General features: G+C 38.2%; 1 protein-coding gene across 6 annotated transcripts in view; it reads left to right on the forward strand.

Moving 5' to 3' along the window:
* klhl26 (kelch-like family member 26) overlaps positions 1-19,554 on the forward strand; it is a 26,425-nt gene extending 6,871 nt beyond the window's left edge. For 3 of the 6 annotated variants that reach the window (XM_081358041.1, XM_081358042.1, XM_081358043.1), the window contains 3 exons: positions 8,229-8,414; positions 16,155-16,198; positions 16,302-18,606. In XM_081358041.1, coding sequence (XP_081214167.1) covers positions 16,158-16,198; positions 16,302-17,883 — 1,623 coding nt within the window. In that variant the 5' untranslated portion in view covers positions 8,229-8,414; positions 16,155-16,157 and the 3' untranslated portion in view covers positions 17,884-18,606. Of the gene's footprint in view, positions 1-8,228; positions 8,415-16,154; positions 16,199-16,301 lie in introns of all 6 variants that reach the window. The other 3 variants (XM_081358038.1, XM_081358039.1, XM_081358040.1) reach the window with 1 other exon arrangement.
* Positions 19,555-20,292: the final 738 nt, after the last annotated feature.

Raw genomic sequence — 20,292 nt, forward strand, 5'->3', positions numbered from 1 at the left:
CTAACAGAACTGCATTTTTCATAGGTGATTATGACATGTTCCTGCCTGCAGACAGGTGTTTTATGACCCCATTCCCTGACCCAAACCAGTTACAATGCAGCTCTAGCCAGGACAAGGGCACACAATGAAATGAACTTTGGCTAACTAAAGGGAAGATTTCAGTGTCTGAAAAGTCTGAGGGTTGCACACCTGACAGGGCCTGTGACATTGTTGCATGTGCCATATTACACAACAGATATTAGACACATGCCTCATGCAACAAATAAAAAGGAAAAGTTGGCTATTTACTGCCCACCTGTAGGCCTATGTCTCCTCTGTCTGTGCAGACTCTTCTCTAGGCCTTTTTTGTAGATGTGGAATCCTGCAACTTATATTGCAGCCATAAAGCATACAAGTATAAATTAAGTAAAGTTATTTATGCACTTGCAGGTAGGCTAGTTCCTCCATATGACAGTTATCTGAGAGGGTTTATTCACTGTCCAGTGCAATGGAAACAAATGGACATTACAAAGTCTTATACTTTCTTTCTTTTTGAAAGTTTGAAAATGTCCACTTACTGCACATATTTCTGCCACTTTCTTGGGAACAGATACAAGTGTGTATTATGTAAAAGTGCACAAAAGAGGAAAACACAATGTCATTACAATGAACTACACTCGGGAAAAATGTGATCAATAACTCATGGCAAAATATTTTTACATTAACATAAGTTCATCAGTTTTCACTTTCACAAGTCAAAGCAATTCAACATCGTGATCAAGATTTAACAGCTGAAATGACTATACGGGCTTAATTTAATGCAGCAAAAAATATTTTACAGTGTAGGCTACTAAGATCTTTTATTTTTTTTTCTCAGACTTTTTCTTGGTTGCTTTTATAAACAGACAACCATTTATTTAACAGTGCCTTTTATAATAGAGACTATAATATAACAAAAAATTACCATTAGGCTATGTAGAATATTTTTGTACTTCACTTTTATTTGTTTCCATGTTCTAATGTGGTGACTCTGACATTACAATGAACAAAGTAATTATGCAATTATTAAAATACAAATATATAGGCTAATAAGTGATAAAAACATCTAACATGGCCACTTCTAACGGATTTAAATTGTCTGCTACTTTTTGCGAGCCCTCTCTCCTGGCTTATGCAGACTTTGAGGTGTTCCCTGGCGTCTTGATTAAACATTAAAATTCCGAATAAACTTCGACTATTAGTTCTTGCTCTGCTGAGGAGAAAAACTGAGCCCGCTCTTTGGCCACGCTGAGCAGCCAATAGCAGCGTTGCTGATCAATGTTTCTACTATCGATACATATCCCCTTTTAAACCAGCGCATGAACGCGCAATTATCTCAGATATCTCAATCCAGCTATATTAATCATAAACGGCAGGTGTGTTCGAATAACCTAATTAGCCAGATCATGATTAGCATGATGATATCATCTTGGATGTGTTATTTGATCTCGGATGTTTTAAGCAACGTACGAAGAACGGGCCCCTGATCTGAAGCGGTAAAGCATTTGTAAACACAATATATGACGTCCTTCATATCAAGTCATATTCGTGAAAAGGTAGCCGTGACCAAGGAAAGCAAAATCTTTCAAAAATCATCAGACTCAGCGCTGGTCGATACAATGAATCAATGCCATTGATGATGAAGTGACGCATCAGCTTCAGCGTTGCCCATGCGCCTCATTGCTGCTCAGCTGAGTCAAAGAGTATAGAAGCCCAAGAGGCGAAACTCTGTTGTGTTATTGGTAACAGTCTGTAGATGGCGCTGCGGAGGCGCGTCCGCCATTATGGACTGAAAGCTGCTGAAATCGTTAGCGCCAGTCAATGGCAAAATCCATTTTAGTAGGTGTTTATAGTTCGTGTGTGCACTTGCTAGATTGCACATCTTTTTTGTACCTTTCCGCCTGTAATAGGACATTCACAGATTGTTTTTGTTCTTCCCATTGAAACGTTCACTGTGTGCACTTTCACTGAAGATGTTGAAAAAACAAGTTGTTAATATTTTTGTGATATTCTATGTAAAATATTAACTGTCTTTAGAAATGTTCATTTATAATTTTATTTATTTATTTATTTTTCCAAATCATATGGTGATGTTCACTAATTTCAAAATCAACATTTGAATAAACATCTTATTACTTATATCTTATTACTGTGTGTCTGCCTATAGCCTATATTATTTCATGAATTTCTGTTAGTCATATAACTAGGAAAATGCATAATAGAACATAAATATTGATAGATTAAAGTTTTGCAGTAATTTTATAATTGTATCTTTGCAAACCGTAAGTGGTAGGCTAATGAAGCCGATTCGGTGGGGGACATACCCTTACTAAAAAGTACTATAGGAATCTTATAGTATTTTGGGACAAAATATTATAGTAATCTTATAGGAATACTATAGTAATTTGGGACATACTACAAAAGTACGATAAGACTACTATATAAATACTGTAGCAGCTTTAAAATATTATAGAGGTATTACAGAAAATCACAGAAGTATGTTATGTTCTGTAATACCTCTATAATATCCTAGAGCCGCTATAGTATTTCTATAGTAGTCTTATAGTACTTCTATAGTAATATTTTGTCCCAAAATACTTTTTTCCTAAGGGTAATTAGGCCATGCATAACCAACACATAGACGTATATTTTCTGTCATTTAACGTCATTTAACGTCGGTTATCCTCATTAATGTATTTTAAATTGTTTTCATATTGAGATATGACGGCCAGAAAAAATTAAGTTATGTTAAGTTTTTGTTATGTTAAGTTTTTCAGTGCCATTGACTCCCATTATTTTTCGGCGTTTTCCTTCAGTTTTCAGTCCATAATGGCGGCCGCGCCGTCACGTCATGGGGGCAGAGGTGTAAAAAGTAGTAAAAAATGTTACTCAAGTGAAAGTACAAGTACTGAGGGAAAATTTTACTCAATTAAAAGTAAAAGTATCTGGCCAGAATCGTACTCGAGTAAAAGTAAAAAAGTACCACATTAAAATTGTACTTGAGTATTAAAGAAGTAAAAGTAATAGCAAGAATGAAAACTAGAGATTCTTGTTTAAGCTTTTAATCTCTAAAATCATGAAGTGAATGAACCACATACAAGGTTTTGTCCTGCTTTAGAACTGTTTGTATTTAATTGTATTTATTTATCAAACTATAAGACTACTATCTAATGCCTATATGCAACATTCTTTAAACAATCAACTAAACATGCTTTTACCACTAAAAGAAAAGAATTCGCTAAGGTACAGCCACTGGTGCTCTTGATCCTGTGGCTGATTTTCGACCATAAACAATGGACAAATGGAGTCTTCAAACGCCTCAGATGTAAAGTTATTCGCTGTCAAAGTGACGCCAAAATGTAGGGGTGTAACGATACACGTATTCGTAGAATGGTTCGGTTCGTTGGACCATTTTTCCTGCCGACCAAAATTTCGTTATTTCAAATGTAGGCGTGTTGCACGTGGCAAGCGCGCTCATAATGTAAGAGACGCCGGCACAACCACAACATTTCCCAACATCAAATGGCAAACGTAATGCAAGAGGAACGAAACTGCTCGTTATTGTGTGGTTAAAGGGCCATTTATCAGTTTGAACCAAAGCAGCGCGAGCCGATCTTGATTAAGCGACACTGTTATTACACAGCACTAATAAGATATCCAGTAAAGAAAGCATTTAAAATCGCCACAGAAGTAATAACATCGCTGCGAGATCTAGTGAGAAACATTCACATTTCTCCGTTATTAACGGATCAAACAGCGCTGATGTGGAAACCAGGAAGAAACATTGTGCCATGAATGAACTATCCAGTGTCCACAGATCTGCAACATTTACCATGGATTTACTGTAGTAACACTAACTGCAACCATGGAAGTTTGGCAGGAATAGTAGGCTACAATGCCTTCAATGCCATTGAATGCCAATCAATGCCATTACGTCGGTTTTATTTTGACATTATGAATACAATTGCTGCCCTCAAATGTTAATCTGAACTAAAATAAACCTTTGTTTATAACTACTACAATATTAAATTTCATTTTTTCCAAGGAGCTGTTTTGTTTTATATGCTCCTAAGAACAGTCAATTATAGCTCCAGAATTGCTCAAAGTAAAAAAAAAATCATACTTTATGATGTTAGTTTTAATAAAAAAAAAAAAAAAAATTGAATCAAGGAAATTTCTCTGGCATTTTTCTTTTTGCTGTATCGAACCGTACCGAACCGAACCGTGACACAAGTGTATCGTATCGAACCGAACCGTGAATTTTGTGAACTGTTACACTCCTACCAAAATGAATGGAAGTCAATGGAATGCTAACAGCAGGTGATGGCTTGTTAGCCAATGGCGGCCCCCGGGGGTGGTACGCTCTTCGGCTGCTGGATTGTCCCCCTGAGAATGACTGTTATAATTTCTCTAATTTCTAGGTCAAGGTGCTGTGCATTGTGGTAATAGATGCGACATGACGTCACGTCCAAAGGACCAATGAATATGTCTGACCAATTTGGTGAAATGTGAAAACAAATCTCATTAAATTAGACTAGACACTAAACTTAATTAAACTAGGCATCAGCGCAATTCAATTGGTTTGGTAATAGCAAGGAAAAATAGAATGAAGTGATCTCCAAAAAAGAAGTACTTTTTGACTGTAAATAAAATTGTAAGGAGTAAAAAGTACTTTTTTTTCTTAAAAAATGTAATTAAGTAAAAGTAAAAGTACTGATTTTTAATTGTACTCAAGTAAAGTAAAAATCCCCCAAAATAATACTTAAGTACAGTAATCAAGTAAAATTACTCAAGTATTTTACACCTCTGCATGGGGGCAACTGTTGCTATGGAGCGTTCTATTGAGTTTCGCCTCTTGGGCTTCTATACTCTTTGGCTGAGTCTTGTAAAGTGGAGCTCAAAGTTCAAATTGAATATTTAAATAATTAACAGCTTGTTTCATTACATCTTTCTTTGAATGAATCGGCAATTTTTTTTTTTTTTTTTTTTACATTTCCGTTGAATAAACAGTTTAATGACTCACTAAAAGACTGTGCCTTCCAGCCACCTAGTGGCGTAATAATGTAACTGGACTGAGTGACAGCCTGTCTAGAACGGGCAGAGACTATCAATGCAAATACTGGTGAAATATCAGCAGAAAGCCTCTCATAAAGCGAGATTCAAGGAACTAACTGTTATATAACAATGGCCTAACAAGCTCATTGCTAGGTTTATGTTGTGTTTATTGTATTATGTGGACCCAACCCTTATTTTGACATTGTATCTTCATCTTGATACATCTTATATCATCACTCAAAATTACCTCTAGGGAAGTTCCTTCAGCACGACAGCCCTACTTGTTTCTTATTGGCTATTTTGACAGTTCTGACGTAATCACAGTCTTGCTCATCCCGATTTAAAATCCTAAATATCAAACATGTTTGATGTGTTCGGGGCGAGCCTGGTTTGTGTGAGAGCAGATCGGGAGGTGCAATATTTGATCTGTGAACGCCTCACATTACCAAATAATCTGCACCAAACATCGGAACCGATCGAGATCATCGACAATATTTTTTTTTCCGATTCTTGAATCGGGGATCATTCGGCCTAAAACTCCTGTAGTGTGAGCCAGGCATCAGCTGTGATTCAACAGCTACAACAGCATATCTTGGTTATGTGAAACATGGCAAAAACCAATGTTACTCACATATCGAGCAGAAACAAAGCAACCCCGGCACCCGTTTTCAGGCCTACCCACTCTAACAACGCTGGAAAACTTTTGCAATATTAACATTGTCAAAAATTCACATGCAGAATATAGGAGATGATTGATTTTCATTAGAATGTTTAATTCTTTAGGTTGAACTATGCAGGGTTTTTTTTACCTTAATTGAACAGCTTCTGAGCCATTGGAATGGTTATATGACTTTTTTCGTGTTGAATGGTTGTCTTCTCGCACCCCCCTAGCGCCTTTGAGCGGAAAAACCACCCTTGCAACTTTGCAACTCATTGTCAGGAAGTATCGCGTGATATCAGGTCTCACGTTGTAACGAATTGCTTTACGGCACCACACATACACTATCTAAACATTTATATGCTAGGCTTCTGTGTATCATACATACCTCAGTGGACATGGCTCCCTGCATTCGCTGGCTTCTTTGAAAACAAATGCACATGACAGGAGGGAGAAGATGGGAGGGGGGCGAGTCGCCAACGAGTATTGACGACAGTGTTGTCAAATATTTATTCCAAAGCTGTAGGGGGAGCTCTATAGAGAAACCCACGAGAAAACAGCGAAGAAATTGCCAAAACTGCATAGCGCCACTTTAATTTTGACAGACTAATATAAAGGATTAATATGTTGTTATTGGCCACAATATGATAACATATAGCCTGCAGAGATGGGCAAGGTCGGTCCTGGAAGGCAACTGTCCTGCAGATATCAGCTCCAAGTAATCAAACACACCTGAACCAGATAATCAATATCTTCAGGATTACTAGGAAACTACAGGCAGGTGAGTTTTGTCAGGGTTGGAGCTAAACTCTGCTGGACAGTGGCCCTCCAGGTAGGGTTAGGTATCATTTGAACTTTAGCGATTCAGATTCTGCTTATTGATTCCCAGTTTCAATTCCAATAAGGTAAAAAATAAATAAATAACTCAAACATTTAGATATCAAACATATTTATTCGTTTTTTTTTTTTTTTTTTTTTGCAGTCTTTGGCTGCATTTACACTGCAAGTCTAAATGCACAGATCCGATCTTTTGACCATATCTGATTTTTTGGCCCATCTGTTTACACTCACTTTAGACAGGACTGGTATCCGATATCTGTGTTTACATTAATTTCTGCCCAAAATGATTTTTGGTGATCATTTACAATGTAAATGGTAGACCCTGGTTTTGAATGGCTGTTCTATTAAAATTACTTGTATAATTAATGTCGGGTGGTCATGATTATTTGCCAGCATGGACAAGATAACAGCTGTCATGACTCAAGAATGTTTTGCAGCACAAAATCTTATGGAACAGATATTTAGTCCAGAAATAATTTTCGTTTATCTACAGCTCAGATCTAGAATTCTGAAGTGAAATAAAGTAGCCCTGTAATATTTTTTTTATTTTTTATGAATTCGAGAGAGAGAGAGCGTGCGAGTGAGTGACCTAAGTTTAATTACAGCGAAGTTGCCACCTCATTGCTGAGAAATATAATGTAGCTTTCAGTAGCGAAGCTGTTTTATTTATTTATTTATTTAAGCTTGACAACCAGCTCCTGAATGTTTCTGTGTCCGTGCAATTTCTTGTCTTTACAAAGACAAATATAAAGTTCCCACCTCTTAAAAGCTGTGAGCGAGCGCACACAGGCACGTCTGCCTTATAATACAACATTAAAAAGCTATCTTTGTGAATAAACGTGTTGGCCTCGCCTTGTGGTGGCTTGGAATTCAAAGGGGAATCGGATATGCGTGTTTAGACGTAGGTCGGATGTCCAGACATCGGATATGTATCTGATTTAAAAACACATTTGGAAGTGGCTCAGATCGGATGCGAAAAAATCGGATCTCGTGCAGATTTTTTGTGTTTACACGTGTGCAACAAATTCCGATCTGTGTCAGATGTGAGTAAAAGATTGGATTTTTTTGTGCCAGTGTAAACGCAGCCTTTGTGTCTCTGTTGCAGCTGAATACCATGAACAAAAACAACTAGACTAAGTAATAGACATTTAAACATTATTAAAGACAAGTAAACAGTCAGTATTAAAATAAGAACAAAAACTAATTTAAATAAATAAATTATGCTGAACAAAAATACAAATGCTAAAATAAATACAACTGAACAAATTTCAGTAACAGAAATTGTAATCAAATGTAAAATAACATTTTTTGTTATAAATACTATAGATTAAATCCTTATTAAAGTTACAAAAGTGATTCCATCAAGATCTGTCAGTAAAATTCCAACGACTGCTTGTTGTTTGGTTTTTGTGGAGCTTATGGTGTCTGTATCCAAATAGGTTCTTTATCCATTCTTTTGAATAATTTAAAAGTAAGTGCTATTACAGGGATCATGTTGATGCGTCAGTTTAGAAACTGAGACCAATTGGTGGAGCGTCAGGAAACAGCAAACTCATCAAGCTACTTCTGAAGTTATATGGGCTGTGTAGCCAGAGACAATGATCAGGGAGTGGTGAGAGATACAATTCCTCGTAACTGATTCTCTTTTTTTTTCCAGCATGGCTAACAACAAGAATAGCACGCTCCGTTGTACTTTCTCGGCCCCCAGCCACAGCAACACTCTCCTGAGGGGGTTGTCCGTGTTGCGTGATCAAGGTCAGTTGCTGGATGTGGTTCTGGCCATTGACAACGAGCGCTTCGAGGTTCACAAAGCGGTTTTGGCCTCCTGCAGTGACTACTTCAGGTGAGATATACACAGTTTGTTAACACCAGCCAACTGAGTTGTAAATCGAGAAATAAGTTGCAAGGTTAATCCTTGTTCTTATTGATGACCCAATTAAATGACTTGACCACTGCAAATATAGACTTAGATATATAGATATAGATTTTGTCAGTGTTAAAGGGGACACAACCTGGATTTGTTTAATTCATTTAATATGTTCCTTTAGGCTTGTTTTTTGTTGTCGTCTTTTTTTGCACAAAAAACAACAAAAAGTTGTATATTCACAAAAATGATTATTTTCAACTCTCATTCTGGCCCTTCTGTTGTGATTGGCTTACACAATTGCATGGGAAAAAATATTAACAGCCCCCTGCTATTGCATGTAAGTGTAAGTAAAGCATTATCCATATAAAACTACCATTTACAGGCAAAGCATCATCTATCTATAAATTACAGAAATGTCTGTATGTCTGTGTGTGTGTCTGTATGTCTGTGTGTGTGTCTGTATGTCTGTTATTCGCATATCTCTCTAACCGTTAGTCCGATGGATTTCAAACTTGACAGGTGTCTCGCTACGGGCACGAGTAAGTGCAGTGCCAAGTTTGGCGTTGTTTGGATTAGAAATGCAAAAGATATCGTTAAATATATCGGTAAAAGAAGCCCCAAGAAGGTTGTGGTTTAAAAATCAACATTCTGACATAAACACTCAGTCAGCTACACTGTTTACTTCTGAATATTATAGTTTGGTTCCAAAACGTAATAAATCCATTTTGATTAATTTGAGTGAAAATGTGTTTTCTTTACCAAGAAAGTGAAAACCACTATTTTCTGTTCCAAACTTTCACATAGCATCTTTAGGTTATAATAACATAAAAAATTCAAATCCAGATTTTGATTTTCAAAGATTTATTTTTCCCCAAGAATGCAATAAATTCATGACACTTTTTTTTCTAAATACAATTAATCCATTGAATAAATATAAAAAAAAAATTTTTCATATTGAAATCAGCCATCGCTAAGAAAAATCTCCTGAACTTTTTTGACTGCGATCAGCTGATTTTGCTCGGGCACTTTGCACTGCTCCCTGAATCGATGCGCTTATTCATTTGTGGATGTAAACTGAATCTGTAAGTCAGCTATGCTGTTTACTTCTGAATATTATATTTCATTCTGGTGCGCTTAACGTTATCGCTACTGTGTAATAGTAGCCTATGCTATTCACCAACTAAACATATGCGTTCACAGTCTCTTTTACGGGCATCATTCGTAGTTGCCTATTCACAAACTGTTTGCTCAAGCATAGCGTTTTCTCGGAGTTCACTTTGTGCTTTCTGCCATGCACAAATAAAAATGTCACTGAACTTTTGCTGTGTAATTGTAACAATGAGCACTCAAACACACCAAACCAACAATTACTAAAAACACACTCAAAAACTGATTTTGCACGGGCATCTTGCACTAGTTAGTTTAATTACAGTTGCAATTTAGCTTCTGTCAAATCCAATAGAGTTGACTGATTCATCTTTCAACAAAAAATCTTTTGCAAACTCTCTTTTGCACTATGCCTTGTTTACAAAACAATTTGCAGTCTAATTCTCCAATCAAACATATAAACCTCTGACTCGATCCGGGATGCCATTAAAAATAATCTGCCCGTTCCTGACGCTTGGATCCTTCTGAAGGCTGTACAGATGCTATCATGGTTTTTAAACTGGACGCATCAAAGCAATTGTTCCTTTACTCTTCCATTTGTCCTTTTGTCGGGAGTAGCTAAAGCACATGGAGTACATCAGAAATTTAATGGGTATACTGTATTCGGCGTCAGTGATTACATTGGGTTCTATTTGCTTTTGATGTGTTAAGAGACTGAGTGCCAGTGGGCCAAATATTCATCAGTATCTTGCTCTGGAGGCAGACATATTCAAAAGATCCCACAATATCCAAACAAGCCATTTTTGGAGCTTGGTTAAATGAATGCTCTTTTTGTACTTAGGAGGTTGTTTTAAGCTATAAACCTGGATATTTTAATGGTGCAAAAACCTCTTAAATGCCAAAAAATCAAGGACATTTTGATTTCTCATGTCATGACCTTTTAAGGAGTACACTAACATATAGATGGTTTCAAAACTATTAGACATAAATTAAAGATACAAACCTATCAGTGATGCGCGGGTCAATGTATAAACAAACCGCACCCGACCGACGTTTTCAACTAACCCGCCCGCAACTCGGACCGCAAAAAACAAAAAAGAAAATATTGTACCCGACCCGCTTCCTGACCCGCATTTTTTTTTTAAGTAGCTATAATGCTCATCGTAGCGTCTTAATATAACTTAATATTCTAATTTTGTCAAGAATTATTTCTGAATATTCCGCTCCGCTCATGGTCGCTCGCCCAACCCAGATGGCTTCCCTGCTGGTTCGAAAATATGTGGAATAAGGGCTACCTCCGACTAATTTTTTTTCTTGTCGACTAGTTGTTCATTTAAGCCATTCGTGGACAAATCGCCCCTTTATATTAAATTAATTACTTAAATAGGCTAGCCTACAGGAATAAGCGTAATGACCACACGCTTATAGCTTGCCACAAAGAACCGGTTAAAGTAGGCCTAACGGTGCGTGTCCACTACAGCGGCAAAAGTCCGCTCAGTGCCGCTGGCAACGCTGTAACGTCTCCGCTTTGGGGTGTGTCTGTTGCGAGTGTGTTTAATCTAAGTTTTTTACAACACACACACAATATAATCATTAAAGATTCACGCGATTACATTTAGAAATAGACCAGCTTTGTTTCCAAATGCACCAAGCAAAGATATCCTTTCAATTGTATAAACTTTTATAAAACCAGCCAATATAACACATCCAAAGTGAAATATTTAACATATATAACAACTGCAAAGCCTCTAATTCGTAAACAAAACGATTTACGTACTAAATTCAGCAATAGCAACGGCACAATTTGCATATTTTTAAACTCTCAAGACAGACGTCACATCCCGAACCTCACAGCAATTGGCTGCCGACCGCGATTTTCGCTTGATATTTGCATAAAGTCGAGAACTGCCCAACCTTTTGACGCTCTCGGTCGCTCTCAACGCTTTCTCCGGTCCGCTGGCAATCCCAAAATGCACTGCACGAGCGTGAAGCTCAACTTCCATAGGAATGAATTGAAAACGCTCGCTCCGCTCGCACCGCCAGTGGACACGCACCGTAATGATTATGAATGTGTCTAAATTAGCAAGGAGACATTTAATTGTTTAGTAATAAACTGGTGTTTTCTGTGTCGCTGCAAAGAGGAAGTTGACAATGCGGAGATTGCGGACTCGCCATGAACGCCAGAGAGAAATGCACATTTCATATGGATTAGCCTACATAATCAGAGAGTAGGCTAGCCTATAGCCTATTTATTTTGGTTTGAATATTTTCGTTTAAAAGTAGACATTTCAAGCTTTCTGTAATATATAGCCTATATTTATCAAATCTGTGAGGCACAAGTTGAGTTTCGGCGCCCTCCAGTTCACATGCAGTGATCGCGTACCGGCGCCTTATTTTGCCTGCTATATATTTGCTTCTTATTTAATAAATACGGGCAATGATTAATAAAACATTGATCAAAATTAAGATACAATTTATACAAAACGAAAATCTTTTAAAAAGAGTTTTCTATAAAACAAAACTTAATGAAGTCGTCAAAATCATGTTTTACCAAAAACAGCGCCGTTGAGGGCGCCAGCGCCTCTGCCTCTCAGCGCCTCTGCCTCGCGAGTGGATGATAGCCCCGAAGACGCCTAGCAATGATATACCTTTAGTGGTACAGTGGTATACCTTTAGTCAAGTTATCGCAGCGCGCTAAGAGACAATGTTATCGGAAAATGCAGCCCAGGTATATGCATAATGGAGATTCCAAAGCTCTCTTCTTTGGTCAGAACCATGGAGAGCGATCGCGGATTTACTTTTACAATGCAACACAATATTTAAAGAGCATCAAGCTATTAAAATCTATATTATGTATACGCACAGATAATATAACAGTAGGCTATATTAGTCAATATTTTTTTATTAGGTTAAGCAGTGATTGGATAACGTTTTTTTTATTTTATTTTTATTTAACGTTTTTAATTTAAGGCCCACCCACAATTGGTCTGGCTTATCCAAAACTGGATAATTTTATCCGTGCCTGGTTGGTCGTGCCAGTTTTGTGGTTATCAAATGTGTAAATAGCATCGCAAGAAGTACACATGACAAAACCAGCACTTTGGTCATCATCTTTCATTATTTCGGCAAATGTCTCCCACACTTTGCTCTTTCTATTTGTGTATTTGCGGAGCTTCCACTCCCCAGTCTTCACCTTTTCTCTTGCCGCCTCCATCTCTACCTGCAGACTGAGCTCGTGCGTCATCTTCGCGCCAGTTATTCAGCCAATAAAGTGTAAATTAAATTTAAAACGTATTCATAGAAAATTGTGTCTAGAACTATATCAATTACAAAGGTTTAATTGGCATCTTTATTTCAAACGACCCGACCGACCGCGACCCGAATATCATTAAAAATATTTTTTGAATATGAAAAAATATGACTCGTAACCGCGGGTGACCGCAGGCACCCGCTCATTTCAGATCAACCCGCGCATCACTGGTAGCCATTCATCATAGTCTCTCAACCTGTTTTTAAGGTTGCGGATATAAATACACTTTGGCTATGTCTCATTTCGAAGGCTGTGTCCTCCGGAGGTCGCATTTGTTGGCCGCATGCATCATTGAGGCTGCTTCATTTCAGTAAACTGACCCTTATATTCCAAACTCATTAAGAAATTACAACAATTTACGGTTCACTAGGAATACCGGTCAATTTTATAATGGCTACTGTCCTGAAATAAGACTCCTTTTATGACGTATGCGGCCGACAAATGTAACCTCCAGTGGACGCAGTCTTCGAAATGAGACACCATGTTAAACTGTGGGAATTAAGCAGAAGCGTTAACAGAAGCGTGCAGCTAAATGCAGTAGGGGTTCAATCTTCAGCTGGCTGGCAGGAGCCGCCATTCTGCCTTTGGCAAGTTTCAGAAACCATTGATTTTTGGCAGTTTTTGTCTTTAATGTGTTCCTCCCTCTGTTGCTCATTTATTATACATCTGTTGATATGATGATGTTCTTTTGCATGATTGGAGTTTTAGAGAATTTTATCCCAATTAAAGCAGTCAAATGGCCGTCATCAGACTGGCAGCTTACCTATGCTTTGCTGGACGCTCAATCCAGTCATCCGCGGCTGAACTGCGAGTATAACACGTTGCCTGACACTCTCGCTGTAAGGAAATAAATTGTTTTCTTATTATGAATATAATCTCATGCATGTATTCTTTTGTATTATTGACGTTTTGGGGGCAGTTATCCAAATTAAACCAGTCAAATGGCTGTGATCACGACTGGCAGCTGCCAGCCAGCCACTGACAGGTCACGTGACATGCCTCTTACCAGCCATCTGAAGATTGAACCCCCACTCGCTAAATTGATTAACATCTTTTTCTCTTTCTCTAGGACACACATTAAGAGAGAGAAAAGCTGCATATACTGCGAAAAGATTGATAAAACTTCGTGCTAGGTTTAAAGGCTAGATTTTTTTTTTTTTTTTTTTTTTTTCATGTTTTTACTGGCTGGCAATCCAAAGGAGACATATGCAGCTACACCACAGTATAATAGCTTAATGGTATCATAGTTAATGTGATTAACCTTTGTGGATGCGATGTCTCATAAAATTTGATGTTGTCGCTTTAATTGTTTTCCCACATTCTTTGCATCTAGCCGATTTGACATGTTAATAAACCCAAATGAAAGCTCCTGTCATGTTTCATAGGACTCTTATGTCATTTCAAAGTTTACGCACAATACACAGACATGCGTAATCGAATTCTATGACAAGGGTCCGATCTACCATGACATGTAGGGAAATATGTGACGCAGATATTAAACCAATCATTCAAATAAAACACAAATTACTTAATGAAATCAGTAGTCACTTACTGTGTGTGTGTGTGTTACAATGCAGCAGCGCATAAGTTTAGTTTTAAATGTACGATAGGCTGTTTAAAACGTGCATTCACCCAATACATTTTGAGCATCCAGATGGTATAATCAAACATATCTTCTGAAGTATGCATTTAATTGTCATTTTAACTGTTGGAAACAAGCATAAAAGGGGACTTCAAAGATTTCCTGTTGCGCTCCATAGGCACGAGTGGCTAGTCGACATCAAGCTTAAAGCGTCATGGAAGAGCATTAAAGTTGCAACCTCTAGGCTGCAACAAAAAAATAATAGAAAACATTAAGGGGTACGAAAAATTCCACAAGCACTGTATATAATACATTATATGGACAAAAAATATTGGGACACCTGACCATTACACCAACACTGCATTCTAAATATATAGACATTAATATGGAGTCGGTCCCTCCTTTGCAGCTATAACAGCTTCCACTCTTGGGAATGTTCCCACTCCATGTGTGGGAAGGCTTTCCACAAGATTTTTGGAGTGTTTCTGTGGGAATATTTGCCCATTTCACACAGTAGAGCATTTGTGAGGTCAGACACTGATGTTGGACGAGCGTTTGATGGGGTTGAGTTCAGGGCCAGTCAAGTTCTTCCACACCAAACCCATACAACCGTGTCTTTTTTGACCTTGCTTTGTGCACTAGGGCACAGTCAAGCTGGAAGAGAAAAGGGCCTTCCCAAACTATTCCCACAAAGTTGAAAGCACATCATTGACTAAAATGTCTTGGAATGCCGAAGCATTCCGATTTCCGTTCACTGGAAGTAAGGGGCTTAGCCCAACTCATGAAAAACAGTCCCCATACTACTATCCCTCCTCCACCAAATTTTACAGTTGGCACAATGCAGTCAGACCAGTTCTCCTTCTATCTGCTAACCCCAGACCTGGCCATCAGACTGTCAAACAGAAATGCGTGATTCATCACTCCATGTTTCCACTGCTCCAGAGTTCAGTGGCGGAGTGCTCTTTACACCATTCTTTCTGATGCTTGCCATTGTACTTGGTGATGTGACACTTGAATTCACTGATCTCTTCAGAATGTCTCATGTACTCCTGTGGTAATGGGTCTGATTGAAATCAATGAATTACTCATTGAATTCAAGAATTACGAGGTGTGTCCCTAATCTTTTGTCCATATAGTGAATGTATGATATATGAAATGTATCAGTGAATCTTTGTACCATATGTAATAGTTATGTATGAGTCTGTCAGTTGTCGTCCTGTGTGAAAAGATGACATTGCAGTTCTCTTCTTATTAAAGAATGCCCAAATATGCGCTTGAACCATTCCCTTGGCCATTTTGTCAAGTTCAAACAGCGTGAAAAAACAATGAAAGCTTGCTCGACCCTGCGCAGCTCGTTACAGTATTGAGTTCTGATTTGTTGATCACTGTTATTTATAGTTTGTTAATTACCATACGTAGAGAATTTGAATATTTAATTTGTACAAGTTTTACATTATACACTATACTCTATTACATTATACTCAAAATTAACCAGTCTTTTCCTGCAATTAAATTTAACAGACACTAACATTGTCTTCTATGATGTTTAAAACAAAGGTATCTGTTAACATCTCAGAAAATGTATCACCCTTTAAAGCACTGAAACAGCCAGAGACATCTTGATATCCGTCAAGTTTATAATCCGTCATGTTTATAATGTTTTGGTTCAAGGCTTAGAAATTTTATTAATATTCTTTTTTTTTTAATGCCTACTTAGAAAATGACTGGGAAAATATTTCCGGAATCAAGGCTGCTAAAAATGTGAGCAGTCACTTTTGTACTTTAGGGTTAGCGTAAATATTTGCAGATTCTTTCTTCCCAATTTGAACAGAGGTGTAAAATCTTTTCTTCTTGATCCATACAGAGCCATGTTTACTGGAGGAATGAAGGAGTCAAACCAAAACACCATAGAGCTAAAAGGTCTTTCAGCCAGAGGACTGAAGCACATTATTGATTTTGCCTACAGTTCTGAGGTCACTTTGGACTTGGACTGCATTCAGGATGTTCTTGGTGCTGCTGTCTTCCTGCAGATGGGGCCTGTGGTGGAGCTTTGTGAGGAGTTCCTGAAATCAGCCATGAGTGTTGAGACTTGTCTAAATATCGGCCAGATGGCCACCACTTTTAGCCTCTCGTCCCTTAAACAGTCGGTCGATGCTTACACGTTCCGTCACTTCCTGCAGATAGCACAGGAGGATGATTTCCTTCACATTCCAATGGAACGACTGGTTTTCTTCCTTCAGAGCAACAAGTTGAAGAACTGTAGTGAGATCGACTTGTTCCATGCAGCGATCCGCTGGCTGCAGCATGACGCATCCAGACGAGCTGCAGCCAGCGAAGTGCTCTGCCACGTGCGCTTCCCCCTAATGCGATCGTCTGAGCTTGTGGACAGTGTCCAAACGGTCGACATCATGGTGGAGGATGTGCAGTGTCGATACTTTCTCCTAGAGGCCTTCAATTATCAGATCCTTCCATTCCGACAGCACGAAATGCAATCACCTAGAACCTCCATTCGCTCAGACGTTACGTCGCTTATTACTTTTGGTGGAACACCCTACACCGACAATGATCGCACTGTAAGCAGCAAAGTTTACTATCTGCCCGACATCACAGTGCGACAGTTCAAAGAGTTGACCGAAATGGAGATGGGATGCAGCCATGCGTGTGTGTCGGTTCTCGACAATTTTGTGTACGTCGTGGGTGGGCAGCATTTGCAATATCGCAGTGGAGAGGGCGCAGTTGACATTTGCTTTCGCTATGACCCCCATCTGAACCAGTGGCTTCGAATCCAACCCATGCAGGAGAGCCGCATTCAGTTTCAGCTTAACGTACTGCATGGACAACTTTATGCTACAGGGGGACGCAACAGATCTGGCAGCTTGTCCTCTGTAGAGTGCTATTGTCCAAGGAAAAATGAGTGGACTTATGTCGATTCCCTGAAGAGGAGAATCTGGGGACACGCCGGAGCTACATGTGGAGAGAAACTCTACGTCTCTGGAGGTTATGGGGTGTCCGTGGAGGATAAGAAGACTCTTCATTGCTATGATCCAGCCTTGGATCAGTGGGATTTCAAGTGTCCCATGAACGAGCCAAGAGTCCTGCATGCTATGATCAGTGTAAACAACCGTATTTATGCTCTCGGTGGCAGAATGGACCATGTTGACCGCTGCTTCGATGTCCTAGCCGTAGAGTATTACATTCCAGAGACCGATCAATGGACAACAGTCAGTCCAATGCGTGCTGGTCAGTCGGAGGCTGGCTGCTGCTTGCTGGATAAAAAGATCTATATAGTTGGAGGATACAACTGGCACCTAAATAATGTCACAAGTATTGTGCAAGTTTATAATACAGAGACGGATGAGTGGGAAAGAGATCTTCATTTTCCAGAATCTTTTGCAGGAATAGCTTGTACACCTATTATACTTCCCCAAACAACCACTCAGCGCTAAGCACATATACTTTACATACATTTGCTGTTTTACGCATAAAGTTTCGTGTCCACAGGGACAGCAGTAAAAGTAATGGTATAATTGGTTTGCCCTTCACTTTTTAGAAACATGAATGATTTAAGGCCTGTTCATGTCAATGACATGAAAGCACAAACTTTCCTGATCACCCTTTTGAGAATGTGAAGCATCTTTCTACACACCACTCAAGCAGTAATGTTGTTTTTGGCCCTTCTTGTAGATTGCCCCATTTTATACTAATGAGGGTTTCTGACAAGTGCCTGTGGGATTTGCGTTGACGACACTTGAATGGACCAACAACCTATATATATATATATATATATATATATATATATATAAAATATATATATATATATATATATTACTGGGTAATAATGTTTTTAACCTACCTACATTTTTGTTTTCTTACACAAACTAAGCGAGCACATTTCATTAGGCACTTTAATGTTCAATCAGTGATTTAATGACTTAAAACGGTGCATTCTCATGTTTTTACAACAGTATGTCAAGGGACTGGATCATATACATGGAACTACAGCACATTTTTTTTGTCATGATATTGTGTCTGCATGTAATTTGAATGTGTAAAAAACCCTGCATTCTAAAAACTAACCATGTTGTGTTTTGTGCATTTATAGTATGATGATGTGTTTGATTACATTTATGTGTTAATGTTCTTCCCCCTAAATCCCTTTAAAGGGATGGTTCAGCCAAAAGTAAAAATTCTGTCAATAATTACTCACCCTCATGTCGTTACATGCCTGCAAGACTTCGGAACACATGAAGATGTTTCTGATGAAATCTGAAAAAAGATTCTAAAACTAATCCATGTGAATTGAGGTTTTTTTTTTTTTTTTTTTTTCACAGATTGAATTTAGGCTTCTATTCACATATAAACATTCATCAACACATCAGTTGTGGTAAACGGAAGCTCAAGCATGTTTGCTTGACTTGCGAGAACCAATGAGGTTCATTCTCGTATTACGCTGCACGTTTGAGCTTCAGCATGAACCAATGAGGTTTGTTCTCACGCGTCAAGCAGGTTCAGTTGAGCTTGTGTTTTATGTTCACTGATCAGTGTTTATATGTGGATAAAGGCCTAAATTAAATCTGTTCATCATATAAATGATCGAGTCTTCAGAAAATGAGGGTTAGTAATTAATGACAGAATTTTTATTTTTGGGTGAACTATCCCTTTAAGGTGTCAGAAACAGTGGGTCTCATTCACTGATAATTGCGTGGAGTATTTCATATTTGTTGTCCACCTAATTCACAACACGTGCGTAGTGCACACATGAATTTGTTCTTAATCTCATTCTCATGTTAGTGAATTTGGAGTATTCTAAATGAGCCGCCATGTGCACAAGGTTAGTCATTTGCATAAAATATGCCTAAACCATCTCCATATAAGGGCTTTCAGCACAACCTTTCCTTTACAGCTTTTGGTCACTCAAGTCAAACATACTGTATGCCGCTCTCTGCAGACGCACTCGCCAGATCCTCAAGCAGTGCCAAGTGTGTCATTCTCAAAACCAGTTCAAACACAATAAACACCTTTTATACAGAGCCAGATTAGACCTTTCATTAGTCAGCTGCACATATGCATTATACAGAGAAACCTCACAGTTTAAGCTATAACACAGCTTTTCTTACTCTTTCACTATAAATGATGAATATATTTAAGAGGAATTCTGTTTGCATCATTTAATTTAAATTTTTTATCACTTTAAAGCTGTATTTATTAGTTGTATGTAATTTTATATAAAAATAATATAATGTAATACAATATAATTACAGTCCTTTGTATTGCACTTTATACAATACAAATGGTTTCAAAGCAGCTTTACAGTGAAAAACAGGAAAATAACGATTAAATGATGCAAACAGAATTAAACACTGCTGTAAAGCAGCTCTAAAAAGACAATAGTAAACAGTCATTCCGTTGAAGTCATTTCAGCGTTGATTCATTTCAGTTCAATAATTGTGTAAAGTACATCAATTATGAAATGAGTTCAATTCAGAGGACATGTCTGGTTCTTGTGGTCTTTGTGTCTTGTGGGCTGTCGTGTCGACGAGGTCTTCACAAGTGATCGTTCTAGTTTGCACGGTATCTGCTGACATTCTGGTCTGTGATGAGGAGGTTGTGACTAGGTGCAGGTCCACCATCTGATCTGGATACGACCCGGATCTGGCTGACTACGGTAACTTTGGATAAGGATGAGATAGACTAATATTAGCATAAATGCCATTCTTCTTATGATGTAACAAGTACATCTGGTGTTATGGGAAGTCTTTCTGTTTGACATAATTTATGCAGCCTAACAATACTAATGGATTTGAATTATAGAAATGTGTAATGTGTATGCCAGGTCAAAGAGATGTGTTTTAGTC

The sequence above is a fragment of the Scardinius erythrophthalmus genome, assembly GCF_964197995.2.
Source record: "Scardinius erythrophthalmus genome assembly, chromosome: 25".
NCBI lineage: Eukaryota > Metazoa > Chordata > Actinopteri > Cypriniformes > Leuciscidae > Scardinius > Scardinius erythrophthalmus.